Source organism: Macaca nemestrina, chromosome 13 (assembly GCF_043159975.1).
Source record: "Macaca nemestrina isolate mMacNem1 chromosome 13, mMacNem.hap1, whole genome shotgun sequence".
NCBI classification, from domain to species: Eukaryota; Metazoa; Chordata; class Mammalia; order Primates; family Cercopithecidae; genus Macaca; species Macaca nemestrina.
Window position 1 is genome coordinate 10,872,587 of NC_092137.1, and position 26,441 is coordinate 10,899,027.

The 26,441-nt window shown below is 48.1% G+C and overlaps 1 protein-coding gene and 1 non-coding gene across 7 annotated transcripts in view; both read left to right on the top strand.

Annotated features, from left to right (window-relative positions):
- The first annotated feature begins 474 nt into the window (after window positions 1-474).
- Window positions 475-26,441, top strand: part of LOC105486488 (ATPase H+ transporting V1 subunit C2) — a 63,442-nt gene continuing 37,475 nt past the window's right edge. For all 6 annotated transcript variants that reach the window (XM_071076228.1, XM_071076230.1, XM_071076229.1 and 3 more), the window contains exons 1-3: window positions 475-570; window positions 1,676-1,834; window positions 5,541-5,608. In XM_071076228.1, coding sequence (XP_070932329.1) covers window positions 1,706-1,834; window positions 5,541-5,608 — 197 coding nt within the window. In that variant the 5' untranslated portion in view covers window positions 475-570; window positions 1,676-1,705. The remainder of the gene's footprint in view (window positions 571-1,675; window positions 1,835-5,540; window positions 5,609-26,441) is intronic.
- Window positions 23,710-23,774, top strand: LOC112427519 (U7 small nuclear RNA). The gene has a single exon (XR_003019129.1). It is a non-coding gene; the product is annotated as a U7 small nuclear RNA (small nuclear RNA).

Consider the following 26,441-nt stretch of genomic DNA (forward strand, 5'->3'; position numbering starts at 1 on the left):
TGCGTGGTTCCCCACAGGTCGGCCTTGTCTCGTGCACTGGCCTGGAGACACCTGGGAGTAGGTGATTCCCCTGAGATCCGCGCCTGTCGCTGTGAGGCGAGAGCGGGTGACCAGGCGGGGCTGCGGCGGCCGCAGCGGGAGGGCGGGGTGGTTCCGAGCTCGGAGCCCTTTCCCGACTCCCGCTCGGCTCAGCCGTCCACGCGTCCGGGACGGGGCAGCGCAGTCGTACGACTGGAGACCCTGTGGGACGCGCCGCAGAAGCCCCCAGGGACCCAGCCCGCGCGCTTAGGGGACCGGAGACCCCGCGCGGCCCCTCCGCGCCTTCCCGCCGGGCGCCTGCACCTGCTCCCCGGGTCTCCGGTCCCCGGCTGGAGCGAGGCGAGAGGCGGGCGGTCCGTATGCAAATATCCGGCGGGGCAGGGGCCGCCCCCGCGCCTGGGATAAAAGGCGGGGCGGGGCGCGGGGCAGCGAAGCCGCTGCCTCCCGGGAGCCGGCAGTGCGCTGCGGCCTCGCACCTGCCGCCGGTCGCCTGCAGCCCCTACCGCGCGGTCCGCGCCCCTCCTGCTCCCGGTAAGGACGCACCGCAGAGCTGGGACCCGAGGCGGGGGCGTGGTGGGGACACAGGCACGGGGTCCGGCTGCGCCACGGCCTGCGCTTTCCCATTGGGAACGTGGGCAGCGGGCACCTCCCCGCGCTCCCCCGCGGCCGGATAGGTGGCATCTCCGCAGGTGCTGCGGGGGACCAGTTCGTCCCCAGGCCATGGGCAGTCAAGGCGGAAAGGAGCTGGGTTGGGTCTGCGCGGGGTTAGGAGAGAACAAAACGCCCTCGGATTGGAGCGGGACCGGGAGTCCGACAGGAAGAGGTTCCACCAGGTGTCTCTGGCTCCTCAGAGCTTATCCTGCTTTCCCCCAGCCGTCCGGAGACGCGGCGGAGAGGCAGCGGAAAGGGGGAACCCGGCCGAGGGGGAAAGGTGCGGGTGTGGACACCTGTGAAGGAGCAGCACGAATCGAATCAACCGTAGAGGCCGCAGACGCGGCCGCAAAACCACCCGCCAGGCCGGACAAGGGATCCAGCTCTGCTGAGCGGGCACCTCGCCTAGTGGAAAAAAGACTTTAGTAGTTCCCCTCACGCACTACTACTTTTTTTTCTTATATATATGTATATATTTTTAAAAAATCCTTCTGAAGTCTATTTTTAAAGCTAATAGCAATCACAAGGTTGGCCAGTTTGACCTGCGGTTTGACCTGGTAGCCTGTTGTGAAAATCCCTCCCTCATCCCACGCCTTCCTCCACCCCATCCTGCATCCCAGAAGATGCGGTATGGAAGGAAGACAAATATTCCCCCAGAAGGTGTCCGCCTCCAGCTTACTGTCCTCCCGTTTTGTGATGCCTGATAGGGGTTGTTCACCCAGGTGGAGGGAAAGAAAGGAACCTCTCCCTCCTCCTCTGCTCCTGAAAACCAGCCAGAACCACTGCAGGGACCAAGGAGCTCTGGAGTTTCTTGAACACCTGAGGGCTGCCTAGGTGGAGATAAGCGCTTTGCTTTTGCAAATGGATGTTCTTGGAGCTCACAGATCCTAGAAAGGATGAATTGGAGGGTAGGGAGTGGTGAGGCAGGGATATCTGACACATCTCTCCTCCTGTTTCTGTTTGTGTATGTTTGTGCTGGTTCTAGGCAGTCACTGGGTAAGAGAAGACTGGAAGCATGTCGGAGTTTTGGTTAATTTCCGCCCCTGGAGATAAGGAAAATGTGCAAGCTCTGGAGAGGATGAATACTGTAACCTCCAAGTCCAACCTGTCTTATAATACCAAATTCGCTATTCCTGACTTCAAGGTAAAATTCCTGGGGAGGAGTGAAAAGAGGATGGATTGGTCAGGGGGAGAGGGGAGAGGGAGACAGAGGTTGCTACTTCAGGAACCCAAGGAGAAAGTATCAAGGCAAATGCGGGGGCTGAGGACAAGCTGAGGTTTGAGGATGGACAGGGAAGTGATGGGCTAGGTGGGATATCGTGCCAAAGTCCCAAATTAATTGTGTTACCTATGTAGGTGCAGCCACAGGAAGGAATGAACAGGGGGACAAGGTTGTGGGTAGCAGTGTCTAATGCTTCAAAAAGTGGGAAGTGTGTTAAATGCACACTCAAGTCCTCTCGGGTGTTCCTCTGGCTCCTCCTGGTTTGTCTGCAACATCTCAGAAGACAACCATATAGTTTAGATGAGCAGGCTTGGGGGGGCTTCAGCCTTGATTGTACTCGACCTGGGGGCAGGGGAGGAAATCTAGGATCCCTTTGGTCCTGCGGGAGGGGAAGAGAGGGGATTTGGTGGCAGAAGGGAGTTTGGGTCGTGCCCAGGCATCTAACAGCTCTTGGAGTGGAGGGCAAGGTTCAAAACTAACATTAAAGAAGAATGAGACATGTGCAATTTTTTTTTTTTTTTTTTTGGAGATAGAGTTCACTCTTATCACCCAGGGTGGAGTGCAGTGGCATGATCTCGGCTCACTGCAACCTCCCCCTCCCGAGTTCAAGTGATTCTCCTGCCTCAGCCTCCTGAGTAGCTAGGATTATAGGTGCATGCCACCATGCCCAGCTAATTTTTGTATTATTAGTAGAGATGAGGTTTTGCCGTGTTGGGCAGGCTAGTCTTGAACTCCTGACCTCGGGTGAGGCCACCCGCCTTGGCCTCCCAAAGTGCTGGGATTATAGGTGTGAGCCACTGTGCCCAGCCGAAATGCACAATTCTTTTTTTTTTTCTTTCTTTTTTTCTTTTTTTTTTATTTGAGACAGAGTTTTGCTCTTATTGCATAGGCTGGAGTGCAATGGCACAATCTTGGCTCACTGCAACCTCTGCCTTACAGGTTCAAGCGATTCTCCTGCCTCAGCCTCCCAAGTAGCTGGGATTACAGACACCTGCCACCATGCCCAGCTAATTTTTGTGTTTTTAGTAGAGATGGTGGTTTCACCATGTTGGTCAGGCCGGTCTTGAACTCCTGACCTCGTGATCTGCCTGCCCCAGCCTCCCAAAGTGCTGTAGGTTTCCACAGGGAAGACACTACAACTTTCTCCCAGACCACATGGCACATGTGCTGATGAGATGGCGCTGATGACACAGGTGCTGGTGAGATGGCACTGACTGCCCAGCATCTGCTTTTGTAGAAAACTGCCACATAGTCCCCTTTCAAACCTCACTTTGCCCCTCTGCCAAAACAGCTGCACCATCAGCTCCCAGGGTTGTGATGCCACCCCATTTGTTAACATTTGCTGAGCAAGGTGCTGATGGCTAGGTACTTTAAATGCATCACCGGGAAGCTTTTCCTCCTCCCTCTTTACAAGTCAGCTTGTCCCCGCTGACTCTCGGGACAGGCTGGGAGAGGCTAAGTGATTACGAGGATTGTCAGGATGGTAAGTGGCAGCAGTGGGTTCTGAACCCACGTCTTGCTACCTTTTTAAGCCTTCCCCTGCTTGTCCAGCAACGGACACTGTACGGGTTAGTAAATTCTGCATCCACTCATCAATACTGTGTGTGAGGCACTGTGCTGGACTCTGGAAGGTAAAAAGATTAAAAAAAAGAAGAAGAAGAAGACACAGCCCCTGCAGAAGTTGCTTAAAATTAAGTTGCTTGAAAAGAAGCGACTTGACTTGGTAGAGATACTCAGGTTTCATCATTTCCTAATTACCTTTTTTTTGAATGGAGTCTCGCTCTGTCACCCAGGCTGGAATGCAGTGGTGCAATCTAGGCTCACTGCAACCTCCGCCTCCTGGGTTCAAGTGATTCTCCTGCCTCAGCCTCCCCAGTAGCTGTGATTATAGGCACATGACCATGCCTGGCTAGATTTTGTATTTTTAGTAGAGACAGTGTGTCACCAGGTTGACCAGTCTGGTCTCAAACTCTCAGCCTCCCAAAGTGTTGAGATTACAGGTGTGAGCCACTGTGCCCGGCCTCCTAATTACTTTTCTTAATTTTTTTTTTCTTGAAATTCTGCCAAGTCTCAGAACCTAATTACTTTTTAACATCTAGTTGGTGGTACTACATGATAGCAACCCTTTTCTTTCTAATTCTGTGAAAAGACCTTTAAATACAATTTTGGACATTGTAGTAATTTCTACACTAAGAAATAGATCATGGTCAGGCACTGTGGCTTACTCCTTGGCCAAAATCCCAGCATTTTGGGAGGTCGAGGCAGGAGGATCACTTGAGGTCAGGAGTTCGAGACCAGCCTGGACAACATGACCAAACCCCATCTCTACTAAAAATACAAAAAACATTAGCCACGCATGGGGCACATGCCTGTAATACCAGCTATCCGGGAGGCTGAGGCAGAAGAATCACTTGAACCTGGGAGGCAGAGGTTGCAGTGAGCTGAGATCTCAAAAAACAACAACAACAACAACAACAAAAACCAGATCATAAGTACTCTGAAAAGAAAAGGACCTGAATGATGAAGTGGGAGGAAAAGCTGCCTCCTTCCCCAGCAAGATTTTTTTTTTTTTTTTTTTTTTTTTTTTTTGAGATGCAGTCTCACTCTGTTGCCCAGGCTGGAGTGCAGTGGTGCAATCTCAGCTGACTGCAACCTCCACCTCCCGGGTTCAAGTGATTTTCCTGCCTCAGACTCTCAAGTAGCTGGGATTACGGGTGCATGCCACCATGCCCGGCTAATTTTTGTATTTTTAGTAGAGGCAGGGTTTTGCCATATTGGCCAGGCTGGTCTCAAACTCCTGACCTCAGGTGATCTGCCCACCTCGGCCTCAAGATCATGGTTAATAACAGCAAAGAACAGAGAAAAAGACTGGTGGGGCTGGACACAGTGGCTCGTGCCTGCAATTCCAGCACTTTGGGAGGCCAAGGCAGGTGGATCACCTGAAGTCAGGAGTTCAAGACCAGCCTGACCAACATGGAGAAACCCCATCTCTACTAAATATAAAAAATTAGCCAGGCATGGTGGTGCATGCCTGTAATCCCAGCTACCCAGGAAGGCTGAGGCAGGAGAATTGCTTGAATCCAGGAGGCAGAGGTTGAGGTGAGCTGAGATCGCGCCATTTCACTACAGCCTGGGCAACAGGAGCGAAACTCTGTCTCAAAAAATAAATGAATGAATGAATGAATGAATGAATGAATGAATAAATAAATAAATAAATAAATAAATAAATACTGGTGGGACTGTCTTGGAGCAGAAAAGCTTTTAAGAATGGGAACTTCTTTAACTTGCTTTCTGGTGTATCTCTTCCTTAGCTATGGGGATTAACAACATGACTGACTAGCAAGCTGCCATTCTAAGAGGAAAATGAGTTAAGATCAGATGGTAACATCATAGTCACTCCTTCCTATGGCAGGCACATGACAGTTTATCCTGTTGGTCAAAAATAAGTAAATGAAGACACCCCCAAATCCACTGGTTTCTATTAAGAGTTCTTTCTACTTTCTACTTTGGCCATTGACCAAAGGTGACAAATTCAAGATGAAGTGACAGAGTCCCTGCCCTGTTGTTGAGATGGCATCATGCTTGGCCAGAAACCTGTGAGCCTCTGACGTTTTTATGATCTGTCTAGGTGGGGACCTTGGATTCCCTGGTTGGCCTCTCTGATGAGCTGGGGAAACTCGACACCTTTGCTGAAAGGTAAAATATTCCTTATTTACTACATACAAGTGAGAATTTGACATTGTTATCAGAGGACACAGTGTTCTTGCTCTGGCTGAACCGGAGTATGGATTTGTCTAGACCTGGTTCCAGAAGTCAGCAGAGAAAACCGATCAGTTCCCCTGTGGGTGCTGGGTCTGCAGGAGCCTGCCTGGCCCCTCCCGGTGTTGTGTCTGTTGGAGGCAGCACTTGTTAAGGGGTTGCCTCCGACCTGAAGATCATGCATAGCTGCCGAGACACTTAGAAAACTCACTGGTGTAGTTTCCCACCAAACCTTTTTAAGTTTGTTTATTTTTTAGTAATAAATGCTCATAGTACAAAATTTCAAGTACAAAAAAAGTCCTGGTGCAGTGGCTCATGCCTGTAATCCTAGCTACTCCAGAGGTTAAGTCAGGAGACTCACTTGAGCCCAGGAGTTCAACACCAGCCTGGACAATATAGAGAGCCTTCCTGCCTGCCTGCCTGCCTGCCTTCCTTCCTTCCTTCCTTCCTTCCTTCCTTCCTTCCTTCCTTCCTTCCTTCCTTCCTTCCTCCCTTCCTCCCTTCCTCCCTTCCTCTTCCTTCCTCCCTTCCTTCTTCCCTCCCTCCTTCCCTCTCCTCCTCCACCTTCTCCTTCCTTCCTTCCTTCCTTCCTTCCTTCCTTCCTTCCTTCCTTCCTTCCTTCCTTCCTTCCTTCCTTCCTCCCTCCCTCCCTCCCTCCCTCCCTCCCTCTCTCTCTCTCTCTCTCTCTCTCTCTCTCTCTCTCTCTCTTTCTTTTGACAGTCTCACTCTGTCACCCAGGCTGGAATACAATGGTCCAATCATGGCTCACCGCAACCTCCACCTCCCAGGTTCAAGTGATTCTCCTGCCTCAGCATCCTGAGTAGCTGGGACTACAGGCACCTGCCACCACGCCCAGCTAATTTTTGTATTTTTAGTAGAGACAGGGTTTCACCATGTGGTCCAGGCTAGTCTTGAACTCCTGACCTCAGGTAATCCACCCGCCTCGACCTCCCAAAGTGTTGGGATTACCGACATGAGCCACTGTGCCCAGCTGAGAGACCTCTTTCTTTTCTTTCTTTTCTTTCTTTTCTCTTTCTTTCTTTCTTTCTGTCTGTCTGTCTGTCTGTCTGTCTGTCTGTCTTCTTTCTCTCTCTTTCTTTCTGAGATGGAATCTTGCTCTGTCGCCCAGGCTGGAGTGCAGTGGCGCCATCTCAGCTCACTGCAAGCTCTGCCTCCCAGGTACACGCCATTCTCTCACCTCAGCCTCCCGAGTAGCTGGGACTACAGTGCCCCATGCCTGGCTAATTTTTTGTATTTTTAGTAGAGACGAGGTTTCACCATATTGGCCAGGCTGGTCTTGAACTCCTGAGCTCGTGATCCACCCGCCTCAGCCTCCCAAAGTGCTGGGATTACAGACGTGAGCCACCGCACCTGACCGAGAGACGCTGTTTCCAAGAAAGAAAAACAAAAAGCTAGATGTGGTGATGGTGCCTGTAGTCCTAGCTACTGGGGAGGCTGTGGTGAGAAGAATGCTTGAACCCAGGAGCTTGAGGCTGCAGTGAGCTGTGGTTGTGCTACTGCACTCCAGTCTGGACAACAGAGTGAGACCCCATCTCAAGCAAACAAATAAACAAAAACCCAAAGTACTAAAAGGATATATATAGTGAAAGTTAAGGTTTCCGGCCAAGAGTGGTGGCTCACGCCTATAATCCCAGCATTTTGGGAGGCTGGGGTGGGTGGATCACCTTATGTCAGGAGTTCGAGACCAGCCTGGCCAACATGACGAAACCCCATATCTACTAAAAATACAAAAATCAGCTGGGTGTGATGGCGGGTGCCCATAATCCTAGCTACTTGGGAGGCTGAGGTGGGAGAATCGCTTGGGTGGGGGAGGCAGGGTGGAGGTTGCAGTGAGCCAAGATCGTGCCACTTCACTCCACCCTGGGTGACAGAGCGAGACTTCTGTCTCAAAAAGAAAAAGAAAATTAAGTTTTCCTCTCATCTGTTTTTCTCTTTCCTTTCCCCTAGTCCTCCATTGCCCCTCTTTCAAGGCAATTTTACTATAACTTTCTAGGTGAGCCTTCCAGAGATAGCCAATGCATGCACAAATAAATATGTCTTAAAATTAATATTATTCATTCATGTATTTGTTTGCTTATTTGTGTTTTTTGCAGACAGGGTCTGGCTCTGTTGCCTAGGCTGGAATGCAGTGGAAAAAATCATAGCTCAGTGCAGCCTTGAACTCCTGGGCTCAAGCGATCTTCCTACTTTAGCCTCCCAATTATCTGAGACTATAGTCACATGCCACCATGCCCAGCTAATTTTTGTATTTTTTGGTAAAGACAGGGTCTCACTATGTTGCCCAGGCTGGTCTTGAACTCCTGGCCTCAAGTGATCCTCTTGCCTCGGCCTCCCAAAGTGTTGGGATTACAGATGTGAGTCACCACATTCAATCTTAAAATTAATTTTGTACAAATGATAGCATATATTCTGCATCTTGCAGTTTAGTTAAATAACATGTCTCAGAGATAGTTTCATATCGGTCCATAACTGCATGTTCGTTCTTTTAATGGCTGTGTTACTGTGAATAGATGTACCCTCATTTATTTGAATAGACTGGTGGATTGCTTGACTCCAGGAGTTCAAGACCAGCCTAGACAACATAGCAAAACCCCATCTCTATTGAAAATACAAAACATTAGCCGGGCATGGTGGTATGTGCCTGTAGTGCCAACTATGCAGGAGGCTGAGATGGAAGAATCACCTGAGCCTGGGAGTTTGAGGTTACAGTGAGCCGAGATCATGCCACGGCACTCCAGCCTGGGCAAAAGAGTGACACTCTGTCTAAAAAAAAAAAAAAAAAAAAAAAAAAAAAAAAATTATATGAGGATGTTGTGGAGTCTTAAAATTATATATCTTTGTTTAAATTATTACAAATCTGGGCCAGGTGTGGTAGCTCACACCTGTAATCTCAGTACTTTGGGAGGCCGAGGCGGGCGGATCACGAGGTCAAGAGAGCGAGACCATCCTGGCCAACATGAAAATACAAAAAAAAAAAAAAAAAAAAAAAAAGTTGGGCGTGGTGGCCGGCGCCTGTAATCCCAGCTACTCGGGAGGGTGAGGCACAAGAATTGCTTGAACCCGGCAGGCAGAGGTTGTAGTGAGCCGAGATCGCGCCACTGCACTCCAGCCTGGGACAGAGGAAGATTTTGTCTTAAAAAAAAAAAAAAAAATTATTACAAATCTGGTATATAATCATTGGAAAACTTTTTTTTTTTTTTTTTTTTTTTTTTTTTGAGATAGATTCTTACTCTGTCACCCAGGCTGGAGTGCAGTAGCACGATCTGGGCTCACTACAGCCTCTGCCTCCCAAGTTCAAGCAATCTCCTGCCTCAACCTCGCAAGTAGCTGGGATTACAGGTACATGCCAACAAGCCCAGCTAATTTTTGTGTTTTTAGTAGAGATGGTGTTTCACCATGTTGGCCAGGCTGGTCTCGAACTCTTGACCTCAAGTGATTCATTGGAAAGCATTTATAGACCATAGAATAGCATGAAAAAGAAAATATAAATCACCCATAATTATGCCATCCAAATATAACTATTATTATATTGTGCTTACAGTGTGTAGATCTAATTTTCTCAACACATAAATATAATTTCTGGATAATGTAGTAATAGCAGTAAGATCAGGCCAAGCGCAGTGGCTCACGCTTGTAATCCCAGCACTTTGGGAGGCCAAGGCAGGAGGAACACTTGAGCCCAAGAGTTTGAGAAGAACCTGGGCAACCTAGTGAGACCCTGTCTCTACAAAAAGTAAAAAATACTAGCTGGGTGTGGTGGTGCACCTGTAGTCCCAGCTACTTGGGAGGCTGAGGTGGGAGGATTGCTTGAGCCCAGGAGGTTGAGGCTGAACTGAGCTGTGATCGTGTCACTGCCCTCCAGCCTGGGTGACAGATTGAGACCCTGGCTGTCGGATAGATGAAGGCAGCATTCCCCAAGGGCTGGGTGGTGGCCTTCTGGGCTGCAGTGCTGGGACACAGTGCTCTGACTGCTTCCTTAAAGGGTTTCAGGGATTCCTTTTCTTTTTCTTCTAACCCTTAACATTTGTGAAACTTTCAGGTTTTTAGGGCCCATGGACTTGATCTTTTCTTCTTAGCGGAATGGTGAGATGGCTGCTACTGCCTTGTTTGATGAACTGTATGGAATTAGGAATTCTAGTGAACATACTTTGAGGATTTCTTTTCTTTTTTTTTTTTTTTTGAGACGGAGTCTTGCTCAGTCGCCCAGGCTGGAGTGCGGTGGCACGATCTCGGCTCACTGCAAGCTCCGCCTCCCGGGTTCTTGCCATTCTCCTGCCTCACCCTCCCAAGTAGCTGGGACTACAGGCACCCGCCACTACGCCCGGCTAGTTTTTTGCATTTTTAGTAGAGACGGGGTTTCACTGTGTTAGACAGGATGGTCTTGACCTCCTGACCTTGTGATCCTCCCGTCTCGGCCTCCCAAAGTGCTGGGATTACAGGCTTGAGCCACCGCGCCCGGCCAAGGATTTCTTTTTTCTTAAGATAGAGTCTCGCTCTGTCGCCCCAGCTGGAGTATAGTGGCACAATCTTAGCTCACTGCAACCTCTGATTCCTGGGCTCAAGCGATTCTCCTGCCTCAGCCTTCCAAGTAGCTGAGATTACAGGCGCGTGCCACCAGGCCTGGCTAATTTTTATATTTTTAGTAGAGGTGGAGTTTCACCATGCTGGGCAGGCTGGTCTCTTAACTCCTGACTTCAAGTGATCCTCCAGCCTCAGCCTCCCAAAGTTTTGGGATTACAGGCGTGAACCACTGTGCCCAGCCACTTTGAGGATTTCTAGTCTGCAGATTAGTGCCATGGGCCAAAAATTGGTTTCTCTGTGTTCTATTGCTCTTTGCCTTCTAATTGCCTAAGAATAATAGGATGCCTTTGTTAGTGACATTTTGCTTTGTATGGGATGTTGGACTAACTTACACACGGGTCACCAAGCAGTTTGCTGTTCACAGTGTTTTTTGTTCTTTTTTTTTTTGAAACAAGATAATACATAGGTGTAAACCTTCTTTTTTTCTTTTTTTGAGACGGAGTTTCGCTCATGTTGCCCAGGCTGGAGTGCAATGGCACGATCTCGGCTCACTGCAATCTCCGCCTCTTGAGTTAAAGCGATTCTCCTGCCTCAGTCTCCCAAGTAGCTGGGATTACAGGCATGCACCACCATGCTCGGCTAATTTTGTATTTTTTAGTAGAAACGGGATCTCTCCACATTGGTCAGGCTGGTCTCGAACTCCCGACCTCAGGTGGTCCGCCCACCTTGGCCTCCCAAAGTGCTAGGATTACAGGCGTGAGCCATTGCGCCCTGCCAACAATTTTTTTTTTCATGAGACAGGATGTTGCTCTGTCACCCAGCCTGGAGTGCAGTAGCACCATCAAGGTTCACTGCAGCCTCCACCTCTTGGGCTCAAGCGATCCTCCCGCCTCAGCCTCTCAAGTAGCTGTGACCACAGGTGCACAACACCATGCCCAGCTAATTTTTAAATTTTTTGTAGAGACAAGGTCTCACTATATCTCCCAGGCTAGTCTCGAACTCCTGGGCTCCAGCAATCCTCCCACCTTGGCCTCCCAAAGTGCTGGAATTACAAGCATGAGTCACCACACCTAGCCACCATTCACAGTCTTTGAGAAAGAAAACCAACCTTTGGCTGTCTCATTCATAGAATCTGTCTGCTCTCAGACGAATGAAGGGAAGTAAAATCATGCTAAATCAAGTATTATCAAATCCCAGGGCCTGTCCGATAAAAGTTAATATTCCAGAAAAAGTGACTTGATCTGGAAATGTTGACTGCCTTCTTAGGCTTCTCTGTACCACAGGGAGGTATGACCGGCCTTGTACAACTTATGGCCTAGCTGAGAAGACACATATTAATAAAATAATCACATCACATAATCAAATAATGCTAAACCTAAGAAAGGCCTGTAACAGACGCCATAGAGAGCAGCCCGCTGCCCTAGGCTGGTGAATGTCTTAGGTTTTCTTGGGCAGCAGGGACAAACTACAGCAGGAGACTGGTCGCATGCAGGAAGGTTGGCTTAAGAAGTGTGAATTGGGCCAGCCGCGGTACCTCATGCCCATAATCCCAGCACTTTGGGAGGCTGAGATGGGTGGATCACTTGAGCCCAGGCGTTCAAGACCAGCCTGGGCAACATGGTGAAACTCCATCTCTACAAAAAATACAGAATTTAGCCAGGCGTGGTGATGCGTGCCTATAGCCCCTGCACTTGGGACGTTGAGGTGGGAGAATCGCTTGAGCCCAGGAGGTCGAGGCTGCAGTGAGCAGGGACCACACCACTGCACTCCAGCCTGGGCAACAGAGTGAGAACCTGTCTCCAGAAGAAAAGAAAAAAAAAAGTGTAACTAGTTCCCTGCCTGCTGCAGCAGTTCTAGAGCTGTCTTTGCTACCAATTTTCTGCCCTAGTGCGAGTCTTTTAACCTCTTATTCACTAAAACCCCTTTAGCTCTGAAATTCTGTGAGCCTGGATTGTTATTGTTTCCCTTTTAGTTTCTTGCTTTTTTGCTTTTTTTGCTTTCTTTCGCTTTCCCTCCCTCCCTCCTTCTCTCCCTCCCTTCCCCCTCCCTCTCTCCCTCTGTCCCTCTCTCCCTCTCTCTCTTTGTCTCTTTCTCTCTCTCTCTTTCTTTTTGACAGAGTCTCGCTCTATTGCCCAGGCTGGAGTGCAGTGGCGTGATCTTGGCTCACTGCAACCTCCGCCTCCTGGGTTCAAATGATTCTCCTGCCTCAGCCTCCCAAATAGCTGGGATTATAGGCACCCGCTACCAAGCCCAGATAATTTTTGTATTTTGTTAGTAGAGACAGGGTTTCGCCATGTTGGCCAGGCTGGTCTCTAACTTCTGACCTCAGGTGATCTGCCCGCCTTGGCCTCCCAAAGTGCTGGGATTACAGGTGTGAGCCACCATGCCCAGCCCTACTTTAGTTTCTTTTTTGTCTATTTGCTCTGTTTTCCCAGTAAGTATATTAGTGTTTTGTTCTGTACATACTTGTTGCACAAGTTGCTTTTAATGGTAGTGTAGCATATGTTTAAGAAAAAGAAACGAAGGCTGGGCATGGTGGCTCACGCCTGTAATCCCAGCACTTTGGGAGGCCGAGGCTGGCGGATCACCTGAGGTCAAGAGTTCAAGACCATCCTGGTCAACATGGTGAAACCCCATCTCTACTAAAAATACAAAAATTAGCTGGGCCTGGTGGTGGGCGCCTATAGTCCCAGCTACTCGGGAGGCTGAGGCAGGAGAATCGCTTGAACCCAGGAGGTGGAGGTTGCAGTGAGCCGAGATCGAGCCACTTCATTCCAGCCTGGGCGACAGAGCAAGACTGTCTCCAAAAAAAAAAAAAAAAGAAAAGAAAAGACAAAAAGAAATGAAAATACGTAAACGGGCAAGACTGTGGCTATAATCGTGAAACAGATAGAACCTGTGCAAATTTAAGTGTTTTCCGAACAATAAGGACTAGGTGTGGCAAGAATGAAAAATCACTGTGCATTGTTTTAGTTTTCCTTGTGGGTATTCTTAAGAGCCTTCCTCTCAGGGGGAAGGAAAATGGTGTGGTCTGAGCACGTCAAAATTCGAATCTTAGCTTTTTTCTAGTCCGGGGGTCAGGGTGTCCTGTGTTGGGAGTTGGTACTAGAGCTTGGGGTAAAAAAAAAAAGGGATATATATACTAATAAATCTAGAGAAATGGCGTCAGTTCTTTGAAATGTCCTCTCTGGTTCTTTGAAAAGTGTTATTGGGTAAATACATGCTAGCTGGGTCTGTAACCTCGGTAGCACAAACCTGTCAGCGCTGCTTCTGCCCAGGAGAACAGAGAAGGCACAAGCGTTTTCAGGGTGTATTGTTTCCATATCCTTTTATTATTTATTTACTTAGGGCACTGGAGTGTTTTTCCATGTAGCTGGAAGGCAGCTTTTGCTTACGAGAGCTTTCTCTTTTTTTTTTTAAATTTATTCCCTCATACTGCCTTTGTTAATGTATTCTTTGTCTGCCCTATCATTCATGAATATTTGAAAAACCAAATGCTATTATCTTTAAAAAAAAAAAAAAAAAAAAAACCTGTCTTTCTGTTTTAAAAAAATGTTTGAGTGCTTCACAGTATCTGAGCCTGTTTTGCGGTGTTGATTGACAGTGCATTTCTCAGGCGCTGCGGTGGTCAGCGGGACCTCCTGGGTGCTGTGGTGCTTGGTGATCATCGCTTGACCCCGAGTGCTTCCCCTGTCTATGGAATAGCTGCTGGCTTTTTCTTTACCCACGTGGTTCCATGGAGCTGACCGAGGGTTGGCTGATGAAAGATTGCATAGCTGAGTGTGGATGTCTGCTTAGTGATACGTGTGAGTCAGTTCTTGTAAGGGCATTCTAAAGAGAAGTAAACTAGAATTGTAAAAAGCATCTAGTCTTTTCTTCTCTGCTGGTGGAAGAATGTCAGATTGAAATGACCTACGTGGCATTTCGTGGGATTCAGTGAATAGACCGTGGTTGCATGTCTCTGTATGCTGCGTGCATGGTGGGTTGCTCTAAGCTGCTGGGCAGCCCTACTGTGTGTGTCTGCTGGACTCCCACTTTCCATGGCGGCTGTTCCAAGCCTTTTCCACCTCCCCTCCTCCCATCTGCCCCTGCTGAGCCCTCTTCCTCCTCCCCAACTCCCAGAGACTCTCTTCCCCACCTCTTCCCACACCCTCTGTCATCATGCCCACAGAATTACCCTGTCCTAACACACCTGGTGCTCCCCTCCTTCATGGCACTTGCCACAGTGGATTTTGACGTCCTCTTGTGGGATTATTTGGTCGTATTTTTCTTCCCTGTCTTTTGCTTACGATTAGATCCCTAGCACTTGTAACACAGAGGCCCTGGGGACTGACGGTGTGAATAGAGGGAAGCATCCTGGGTTGTAAGAGCTGGGCAGCCCGTTAGAGATCTTATCTAACCTGTAGAGTTCCAAATGAGAAAACAGGCCCAGAGAGAAGCTCCTAGAAATACAAAGGTGGGCGGGGGTGGCAGAGGAGGGAATACACTCCAGATCCATCAACTTGCCATTATTGGTCTGCCTGTCTGGGCCTGTCTGCCCTGGGGGACTCTGTGCCCTGAGCTTTCCACAGTGCTTCCAGATGCTTCCAACTCGAGTCATTGGCAGAACTAACCAGAAAATGGCCTTTTTCTCTTCCATTCCACCCTCCTCCCAGATTGTACTATTAATCATTGTTACTTACGAAAACACTTAATAGTATTTATAAATCTAGATATTTAAAGGTGGCTTACTGAGCCTGGGTAAAATAGCAAGACCTCATCTCTACAAATAATAAAAAAAATTAGCCAGGTGTGGTGGGGTGCGACTGTACTCCCCGCTACTCAGGAGGCTGTGGTGGGAGGATACCCTGAGCCCAAGTGGTTAAGGCTGCAGTGAGCCGTGATCGAGCCATTGCACTCCAGCCTGGGCAACAGAGTGAGACCCTGTTTTAAAAAAAGAAAAAAATATGTATTTTGACTTAAATAAAATCTCTTATTAAAGTTAATTTAACCTGTTTTTACTTTTGTAAATGTGGTGAGTAGACCTTTTTTTTTCTTTTTTTGAGACGGAGTCTCAGTCTGTCACTCAGGCTGGAGTGCAGTGGCATGATCTCGGCTGACTGCTACCTTCACCTCCTGGGTTCAAACGAATCTCCTGCCTCAGCCTCCCAAGTAGCTGGGATGACAGGTGTGCGCCACCAGGCCCAGCTAATTTTTGTATTTTTAGTAGAGATGAGGTTTCACCATGTTGGCCAGGCTGGTCTTGAACCCCTGTCCTCATGTGATCTGCCCCCCTTGGCCTCCCCAAGTGCTGGGATTACAGGTGTGAACTGCTGTGCCCAGCCCTAGACATTTTTTAACTACCCATGTGGCTTGAATTATATTCCTATTGCACAGCTTTGGGCTAGAGCTCTAGAGAAGGATCATCAAATTTGGACAGATCTCCTGGTCTTTTTTGGTTTGGTTTTGGGTTTTTTTCTCTTTTTTTTTTGAGAAAGGATCTTGCTCTGTCACCCATGCTGGAGTCAATGGCATGATCACAGCTCACTGCAGCCTTGAACTCCTGGGCTCAAGCCATCCTCCTGCCTCAGCCTCCCAAGTAGCTGAGACTACAGGAGTGTGCCACTATGCCTGTTTCTGGAAGGTTTAAAATATGTCGTTATCACGTGTTTGGACCAGGTACGTTTTTAGGAGTAGTTCTTTAATAATATTCACAAAATTTTTCAGTACTATTGCTCTGTTGGTTTTCTCTTTGGAGGAGGAGTAAATTGGCAAATTGCATTTTGCTAGAAAATCATTAGTTTCATGAACTCTTTCAAGTTATTTGAATAGAGTCTACCTATATATATTGTATTTATGCATCCCCCATTTTTTAGTGTTTGCATTTTCTTTGATTAGGCTACCCAGTAGTTTACCTATTTTGCTTTTAAGAGAAACAACTTTTTAATACATTGATCAATTTTATAATTTTTCCGATTTCTGATAGTTTAACTTCTATATTTTATTTTCCTTCCTCTTACTTTATTTGGGTTTATTTTCTTGCCCTTTTCTGTAAAACATGCTTAGTTACATGCTTAGTTCATTTATTTTTTTTTTTGTTTAGTTCTGTAATGCTAACAGCAATGACGTTTTCTCTGAGTGTTTTATAATTTAAATTTTGATATGTCATGTTTTCATTATTTTTTTCCTAGATTTTGTGCTTTTTTAATTTTTATTTTTTATTATCATTTTTTCTTTTGACAAGCTCGAACTCCTGGGCTCAAGCCATCCTCCTGCCTCAACCTCCTGAGTAGCTGGGATTACAGGTGAACACCACCATGTACAACTAATATTTTATATTTTTTGTAGAGATGAGGGTTTCAGTATGTTGCCCAGACTAGTCTTGAACTACTGGGCTCAAGGAATCCTCCCACCTTGGCCTCCCAAAGTGCTGGGTTTACAGGCATGAACCACCATCCTCAGTCAATTCTGCAATTTTTAAATTCTTTTATTTGCTTTTGTTTTTCATTTCTAATTCTGTTGCCTTGTTAGAAAATGAATTAGGTTGGCCAGCCATGGTGGCTCATGCCTGTAATCCCAGCACTTTGGGAGGCCGAGGTGGGAGGATCACTTGAGGCCAGGAGTTCAAGACCAGCCTGGCCAACAGGGCAAAACCCCATCTCTACTAAAATTACCAACAAAACAAAACAAAACAAAAAAATTAGCCAGGCGTGGTGGTGGGTGCCTGTAATCCCAGCTACTAGGGAGGCTGAGGCTGGAGCATCACTTGAACCTGGGAGGTGTAGTGAGCAGAGATTGTGCCACTGTACTCCAGCCTGGACAAGTGAGACTCTGTCTCAAAAAAAAAAAAAAAGAAAAAAGAAAAAGAAAAGAAAGAAAATGAATTAGGTGCTATTTTGACCTTTGGGAATTTGCAATTTTCTTTGTGACCTAATCTATTGCCTATTTTTCTAAGTGTTTCGTGGGTATCTGAAATGGGTGTGTTCTCTTGTTTTCATTGCACAGCATTGATAAATGTCTATTGGAGCAACACTATCAGTGAATGTCGTATTTGCTCTTTCATGTTTTTATACTTTAGGCGCTTTGCCGCCCTTACGGGATGCAGAAAGATCTACGACAGTTTCTTTGTTTGTTTTTGGAGACACAGTCTCACTCTGTCGCCCAGGCTGGAGTGAAGTGGTGCAATCTGTCTCGGCTCACTGCAACCTTTGCCTTCCGGGTTCAAGCGATTCTCCTGCCTCAGCCTCCTGAGTAGCTGGGACTACAGGCACCCGCCACCAGGCCCAGCTATTTTTTGTATTTTTAGTAGAGATAGGGTTTTGCCACATTGGCCAGGCTGGTCTCGAACTCCTGACCTCAAGTGATCCTGCCTTGGCCTCCCAAAATGCCAAGATTACAGGCGTGGGCCCCCACGCCTTGCCATCTATGACAGTTACAACTCCTCGAAGGCTGCCCCTTTGTTCCTCTCTAGCGCATCTGTGTGCAGTATATTGTCTTGAATTCCATGCTGCCTGATGGTTTGTCACGTCTCTATTTTGGTAACTGCCATTGATTGATAAATGAGAATATTGTTGTTTGAAGAGTTAAGTCATTTGTGTTAGATCATGTAGCTGCCTAGTGTTGGGCCTTCGCCTGGTCATCCTGACTCCCTAGTCTGCCCTTGCTCTGTCATAGGCCCCTCACAGGTGGCAGGAGCTCTCCTTTGCCTCCCCCGCCTTGATTTTCAGTTTAGGCCCAGCTGGGATAGTCTCCAGTATCTGCCAGGCTTCCCCCAGCTCCCAGCAGCTCTTATCAAACCAGAAGTCCAGCCAGCAGGGGAGGAAGGAATGTTGGCTGGCCACTTTAGGTACAACATGTGGGAGTAAGGGTCAGCTCGAGGCAATGTTGTGAAATTCCGAAATCGTTCTTTGGAGGTTAAATTTAATGTAAGGCATTTCCATCTTGGACCCTGCCCCAGTCCTTCAGGGACCCATGGCTCCATTGTTCCCCAGATCTCAGCAAGGCTTTTTTCACTTAACACCGTATTGGTGCTCATCACAGCCCCGGTAAATGGCAGCCATTTGGACGTTCCTTATTTTCACGAGCTTCAGGGGCAACCTTCCATGGTCCTTTTTGGATGTTCTTTTTCCATTAGCTTCATGTCCAAAGTTGGTATAATTCTCAACAGACAGCTTCCATTTGTGCAGCCTTCTGCCTAGGGTTCGTTCCCATCTCAGTCAAAGGCTCCAGAAACTTAAGCTCCTGGTGCTCAAGCAGGCAGTCTGGGCACCACCTCCCTGTCCAACCCTCCACAGGAGACGCCAATAAGGACCGAGTCCTGTGGGCTCCACCTCCAAAATCTGTCCGGTATCCACCCACTTCTCAGCATGTCCATCGAAGCCACCTTCATTGCGTTCCTCTGCTTTTGCAACAGACTCAGTTGTCTCCTGGTTTCCCTTTCATTCATTCACCCCACAGCAACCAGAGTGATCTTTTTAAAAGTACCGTATCACAGATCACCTGAGGTTGGAAGTTGGAGACCAGCCTGACCAACATGGAGAAACCCCGTCTCTACTAAAAATAGAAAAAATTAGCCGGGTGTGATGGCACTTGCCTGTAATCCCAGCTACTCGGGAGGCTGAGGCAGGAGAATCGCTTGAACCTGGGAGACAGAGTTGCAGTGAGCTGAGATCGCGCCATGGCACTCTAGCCTGGGCAATAAGAGCAAAGCTCCGTCTCAAAAATAAATAAATAAATAAAGGCACTGTATCACATGGCTCTCCTGCATGAAACCCTCCGTGACTTTTCTGTGCCCTCAATGTAAAATTCTTACTTGCGACCCTTGCTTCCAGACCCCTAGCAGGTCAGGTGCCAGGGTACTCCTCTCCAGCCACTCTGGCTCCATCCTGCCTTGGTCCTATGCCTGAAAGACCCCCCACCCACCACCCCAGCTTAGCAGGGCAGGCTTCTTCTTATTGACCCGATCCCAGAAGACTGCTCACCCAGAAGACTTCTCCAGACTGCCAGCCAGCCCAGTCCCTCTAGGTGACCCCGTTTTAATTCTCTGCATTCCACAGCCCACTATTAAAGCCCACTGTATAAGTTATCTTTGCCTTTTTGGGGTATTAATTTTGTAATTAATATCCTTGCATAACTCTTTGTGTAAATTTTTGATTATTTTAAAGTTGCATGAAGATGTTTAAATAAAACCTTACCAATGGCCGGGCACAGTGGCTCATACCTGTAATCCCAGCAGTTTAGGAGGCCGAAGCGGGCGGATCACTTGAGGTTAGGAGTTCAAGACCATCCTGGCCAACATGGTGAAACCTCATCTGTGCTAAAAATACAAAAAATTAGCCGGGCGTGGTGGTAGGCACCTGTAATCGAAGCTACTTGGGAGGCTGAGGCCGGAGAATCACTTAAATCCAGGAGGCAGAGGCTGCAGTGAGCCGAGATCACACCTCTGCACTCTAGCCTGAGCGACAGAGCGAGACTCCATCTCAAAAAAAAAAAAAAAAAAGTTGCATGCCCAAAAGTGGAATTACTGGTATAATGGACATAGGCATATTGAAAGCTGTTTGTACATACTACTAACTTGTTTTCCAATAAAGTTACAAGAAGTGCCCTTTTATCATACCCCATCTATTAAGTGCCCGGCAGGATGATGTGTGATTGTTTTAATGTGCATTTCTTGGATTTCCAGTGAGAGTAAACATATTTTCAAGAGCTCTAGCCATTGTACTCCTATTTGTGTGACTGGGCTGTTCCTGGCCTTGGCTCCTGCATCCTCTGGGCTGGGCTGCAGCTTGCACAACTCCAGGGGAAGCCCTTCACATTGTGTGTGCTGGAACTATGCTCCACCAGCACGGGACCTGCAATTGTTCTCAGTGACTGAGCAGCTTGGTGGATTGACTTTTTGGCATAGTCTCCAGAACTTCAATGTGTGATGTTTCTTTCTATCCCACATGCTTGGGGGATTGCCCGGTGATTCCTAAAAGACTGTAGGCCCCAGGGGATTTCAGCGACACTTCTCTGGGAGCTGAGTTTGGGTCCTCCTTGCCTGTTCCTTCCAATGGGAAACTTTCTTTTTCATTTTTTGAGACCAAATCTCACTCTGTCGCCCAGGCTGGAGTGCAGTGGCGCTATGTCGGCTCACTGCAAACTCTGCCTCCCGGGTTCAAGTGATTCTACTGCCTCAGCCTCCCAAGTAGCTGGGATTATAGTATTGCGCCACCAGGCCTGGCTAATTTTTGTATTTTTAGTAGAGATGGGGTTTCACCATGTTGGCCAGGATGGTCTCGAACTCCCAACCTCAGGTGATCCGCCCGCCTCAGCCTCCCAAAGTGCTGGGATTACAGGCGTGAGCCGCCGTACCCAGCTGAAATTGGCTTTTTGAAGAGGGTAGAGCATTACTATCTGGGCCGCATGTGGGTGAATCACTCTATGATGCCAGCTTGGCCAACGAGAATTCTGTTCTTAGTGACAAAAGTAACGTTGCTGGGTGGCTCTACAAACTGTATGCGGAGGGGAGTCCTTCTAAAGAGCTAAAGATGGGCTCCTGATTTAAACCTCCAGTTTCTGTGAAGCCAGGTTGGAATTTAAAGCATGGTGTGTCTGTGGCCAGAGTCCCCAGGGGGAGCCTCCTAGTGAGCCTCACTGGACCTTTGTTTTTGTGAAAAGAAAATCACTTAATTGCTGTGGAGTCACATTTTCCTGGTGACTTTGCTGCAGGGCATGTCGATTTCATTGTCCCTTGGTGGAGGAGGAAGTAGAGAGACAAAGGATGGGGTGAGGTGCCCAGGGGCTCCTGAGTCACCAGGGTAGGCAGGGAACAGGCTCCCCCTGGAAGCTTCTGGGCCTCCCCTCTCAGGTGTGTGGGGCACCCCCTGTGTGGCTGCAGGGGAGAGGCCAGGGCAGGTGGCCCGTCTCATCAAGGTACCCTGACAGTGGCTGGGCACTGGCAGGCCTGGGGTTTTGGGTTATCCGGAGCGGGCATGCTAGTACCTGCTTTCACGGATGGAGACTGGCTTTAGGGGAAGGCTGGGGGTCAGGACCAGCTGACATTGTGGCCACCAGTGAAGTGATCTGGGGCAAGCTTCTGGGTCTCTGTGCACTCCATTTCCTCAGCTCTAGGGGCCTTGGCTTTGTGTGTGGAGCATTCAGATATAAATCCTTAGTGCTTTTCTGAGGGCAAAGAGAAGCTCCCAGATGCCCTCCCTCCGACCCTGCCCTGTAACCTGGTTGCACTCTTCCCGGGCATCTGTGTTCCTCCCTCCCTCCTTCCCTCCTTCCTTCCCTCTCTCCTTCCTTCCTTCTTTCCGTGGAGTCTCGCCCTGTGGCTTAGGCTGGAGTGAAGTGGCGCGTTCTCGGCTCACTGCAACCTCCGCCTCCCGGGCTCAAGCGGTTCTCCTGCCTCAGCCTCCCGAGTAGCTGGGATTACAGGCACACACCACCACACCCAGCTAATTTTTGTATTTTTAATAGAGACAGGGTTTGGCCATGTTGGCCAGTCTAGTCTCCAACTCCTGACCTCAGGTGATCAGCCCACCTCGGCCTCCCCAAGTGCTGGGATTACAGGCGTGAGCCACCACGCCAGCCTTTCTGGGTAATTTCTGACAACCAAACAACTCTATCCTGCGTTTGCCAGAATTATTCCAGAAAATCCAGGGAGGTGGAAAGCTTTCTCTTTGGTGTTGCATAGACTTGCCCTCAGGATCCTCAGAACCTGTATCCACTGCTCCTCAGCGGGAGAGCTGGAGGTGGGAGACCCAACCCTTCTTTCTACAAAGAAGAGAGCGGCCTGTGCAGTTTGCAGGGCAGAACCCCTGGAGACACTGTGTCTTAAGGCCACTTAAGAATCTCCTCTGCTGGGCCCTGTGATCTGTGGCCTCAAGTATTCACCCTGATTCCAGCCCTCCTGCTGGGGTGCAAGGCTTCTGGGCACCCACCGGCTGCCCCTCTCCCCATACCCCCAGACTGGAAGAGTCCCAGGGGCCCTGCATGGCAGGAATGTCCTGGCTGTGGGTGCAGAAGAAGAGGAGACAGATCTCAGGAGCCCCGCTCACCGTTGGGATCGAAGCCCTTCAGCCATCCTCTACCCCAGGGCCATTCTACTGCCCCTGAAGGCCTTGGGGCCCAGGGTTTAGAAATCAGCAGGGCTAAGAGGTGCCCCTGTAGTCTTTGTGGAAAGGAAGGAAAGGGCATGTTCAGTACAGACCTGCCACAGGCAGATTTGTGAAACTCCTGGGCGGCCTCTTCTCACCTGATCCCCCACCACAGCTTGCCTGTGTCTGGAGACTGCCTGCCCAGCACCCAAAGGCCTACAGTCCCTACCTGCCCTGCCTCACACCTGGGCAATGCCCCCCACTCCTCCCACCCCCAGCTTACTCAATTTCTTCCCTTGGGGATTCCCCAGATGACTATCAAGGTAAGGGGCTGGGCCTGAGTAGCATGCCCTTGTCTTCCTTCTTTATTTACTCATTGCTTTTCTATTTGAATTACCATGATTGACTTTTTGTTTTTTGAAACAGGGTCTTGCTCTGTTGCCCAGACTGGAGTGCAGTGATTCAGTCACTCCTCACTGCAACCTGCCTCACCCTCCTGAGTTGCTGGGACTACAGGCACACCCCACTACCCATGGCTAATATTTATTTATTTATTTATTGTAGATACAGGGTCTCACTATGTTGCTTAAGCTGATCTCGAACTCCTGGGCTCAAGTGATCCTCCTGTCTTGGCCTCCCAAAGTGCTGAGATTACAGGTGTGAGCCACCACACCTGATTGCATTCTTTTTTAGAGACTTCTTGGTGGTTCATTATATCAGATGGGTCCCTTATTGATAAATATTGAAATGGCTTCCTGTCTTTTGTAATTACAAACCATTCTGCCACAAAATATGGTGTTTGTAGCACATGAGCCAGTATGGCAGAAGAATAAATTTCTAGAAGTTCAATGGCTCACACCTGTAATCCCAGCACTAGGGAGGCCGAGGCAGAAGGATGGCTTGAGCCCAGTAGTTGGAAACTAGCTTAGGCACCATAGGGATGCCCTGTCTGTACAAATAATAATAAATTAGGCCAGGCATGGTGGCTCATGCCTGTAATCCCAGCAGTTTGGGAGGCCGAGGCGGGTGGATCACTTGAGGTTGGGAGTTCAAGACCAGCCTGGCTAACATGGTGAAACCCCATCTCTACTAAAAATACAAAAATTAGCCAGGCATGATGGCAGGCACCTATCTCGGGAGGCTGAGGCAGGAGAATACCTGGAACCCAGGAGGTGGAGGTTGCAGTGAGCCAAGATTGCACCACTGCACCCTAGCCTGGGCAACAGAGCAAGATTCTGTCTCTAAATAAATAAATAAATAAATAAATAAATAAATAAATAAAATTTAGCCAGGCATGGTGGTGTGTGCCTGTAGTCCCAGCTACCTGGGAGGCTAAGGTAGGAGGATCCCTCGAGCACAGGAATTTGAGGCTGCAGTGGGCCGTGTAACACCATTGCACTGCAGCCTGGGTGACAGTGCGACCCTGTCTTGAAGAAAAGAATACGGCTTTTTTAGAATTTGTCTAGGAGGTTTTCTGGTTTTCACCAGAACCAACCCTTGCCTCTAATGTTTGACAGATACTCTAAAATTACTCTCTAGTAGGGCGGTACCAATCAATACCTCATCTCAACAGTGCATTGATGCTCCTGTTTCCCCAAGGACTGCCAATGCTGTATTAGGAGTTTTCTTAATACACTGAACTAATTGGTGTAAATGATATTCCTGTGCAGTGAGGTTGAGCTTTCTTCCTCACGCTTGTGGGCTATTTGTTGATGCTCTTCTATGAACCTATAGGCAAGCATTTGGCCAGGCCTCCTCACCTTTAATGCTGCAGATGTTTAACTTGGGGAAATTCTAGTATCTGACACTTGAACTACATAAACGGGTCTCCCTGTTACAATAATTGTCACCATCCTTGATGGTTTTTTTTTTAGATGGAGTCTCTGTCTGTCGCCAGGCTGGAGCGCAGTGGCATGATCTCATCTCACTGCAACCTCCGCCTCCTGGGTTCAAGCGATTCTCCTGCCTCAGCCTCCAGAGTAGCTGGGACTACAGGTGTGCGCCACCATGCCCAGCTAATTTTTTTGTATTTTTAGTAGAGAGAGGGTTTCACCATGTTGGCCAGGATGGTCTCGATCTCTTGACCTCATGATCTGCCCGCCTCAGCCTCCCAAAGTGCTGGGATTACAAGCATGAGCCATCGCACCTGGCCAATTTTTAAGAATATGGGTTTATTACTTTAAAATGTATTTTTATCATTTATTACCATTTGTTTATTTCTTTCTATTTTTTTTTTCTGAGACAGAATTTCATTCTTGTTGCCCAGGCTAGAGTGCAATGGCACAATCTCAGTTCATTGCAACCTTGCCTCCCGGGTTCAAGTGATTCTCCTGCCTCAGCCTCCTGAGTATCTGGGTGCCTGCCACCACACCCAGCTAATTTTTTTTGTATTTTTAGGAGAGATGGGGTTTCACCATATTGGCCTGGCTGGTCTTGAACTCCTGACCTCAGGTGATCCACCCACCTCAACTTCCCAAAGTGCAGGGATTATAGGCATGAGCCACTGTGCCCAGCCTATTTGTTAGCTTTTTAATCTTTTTTTTTTCAGAGTCTCACTCTGTCACCCAGGCTGGAGTGCAGTGACACAATCTCAGCTCACTGCAACCTCCACCTCCCTGATTCAAGCGATTCTCCTGCCTCAGCCTCCCAAGTAGCTGGGGCTACAGGCTTGCACCACAACACCCTGGTAATTTTTGTATTTTAAGTAGAGATGGAGTTTCACCATGTTGGCCAGGCTGGTCTCGAACTCCTGACCTCAAGTGATCCACCTACCTCTGCCTCCCAAAGTGCTGGGATTACAGGCATGAGCCACCACACCCGGCCAACCATTTTTAAGTGTACAGTTCAGTGGCGTTAAGTACGTTCACACTGCTGTTACATCCGTCACCACCCTCCACTCGCAGGACTTTTTCCATCTTGAAAAACTGAAACTGTATTCATTAAACAGTGACTCCTCATTTCCTCCTCCACCAGGCCCTGGCATACTTTCCCTCTGTATGAATTAGACTATTTTAGGTACTGCCTATGAATGAAATCATATAATGTTTGCCTTTTTCTGGCTGGCTTATTTTACTCAGCATAATGTCTTCAATGTCTTACAACATGTGTCAGAATTCCCTTCCTTTTAAGGCTGGCCAGTGCCGCATTGTGTGGACACACCACATTCTCTGTATCCACTCAGCCATTGATGGATGCTTAGGTCGCTCCCACCTTTTAGCTATTATTTTTTTGTTTGTTTTTGAGATGGAGTTTGCGACCTCCCCGAGTAGCTGGAACGACAGGTGTGCGCCACCACACCTGGCTAATTTTTGTATTTTTAGTAGAGATGAGGCTTCACCATGTGGACCAGGCTGGTCTCAAACTCCTGACCTCAAGTGATCTGCTCACCTTGGCCTCCCAAAGTGCTGGGATTACAGGTGTGAGCCACTGAGCCCGGCCTTGACTATTGTTAATAATGCTGCTATGTTTATTTTTATTATTTATTGTTTATTTTGTTATCATTTACTATTTTATTTTCAGCTTCTCTTATTTCCTTTTTTTTAAATTTGTTTTTGAGACAGTATCCCTCTGTCACCCATCCTGGAGTACAGTGGTCCAATCTTAGTCCACTGTAACTTCCGCCTTCCGGGTTCAAGTGATTCTCATGCCTCAGCCTCCCAAATACCTGGGATTACAGGTGCCCACTGGCACGCCAGGCTAGTTTTTGTATCTTTAGTGGAGATGGGGTTTCACCATGTTGGCCAGGCTGGATTGGAACTCTTGGACCTCAAGCGATCGCCCACCGTGGCTTTCCAAAGTGCTGGGGTTACAGATATGAGTGACTGCACCCAACCGTAGTTTCTTTTATTTTCTATTTGCAAAAGTAATATGTTTTTAACAAATTAAAACATAGCATTACATAAATTCATGGAAATTGCAGGTCTCCATTCTTGTATCCATGAAGATAATAGGCAGTGTTAACAGTTCGGTTTCTTTTCTTTTAGGATTCTTATTTAGGTATATGCTGACATAATTTTTTTTTTTTTTTTTTTTTTTTTTTTTTTTTTTTTTTGAGACGGAGTCTTGCTGTGTCGCCCAGGCTGGGGTGCAGTGGCGCGATCTCGGCTCACTGCAAGCTCCACCTCCTGGGTTCAGGCCATTCTCCTGCCTCAGCCTCCCGAGTAGCT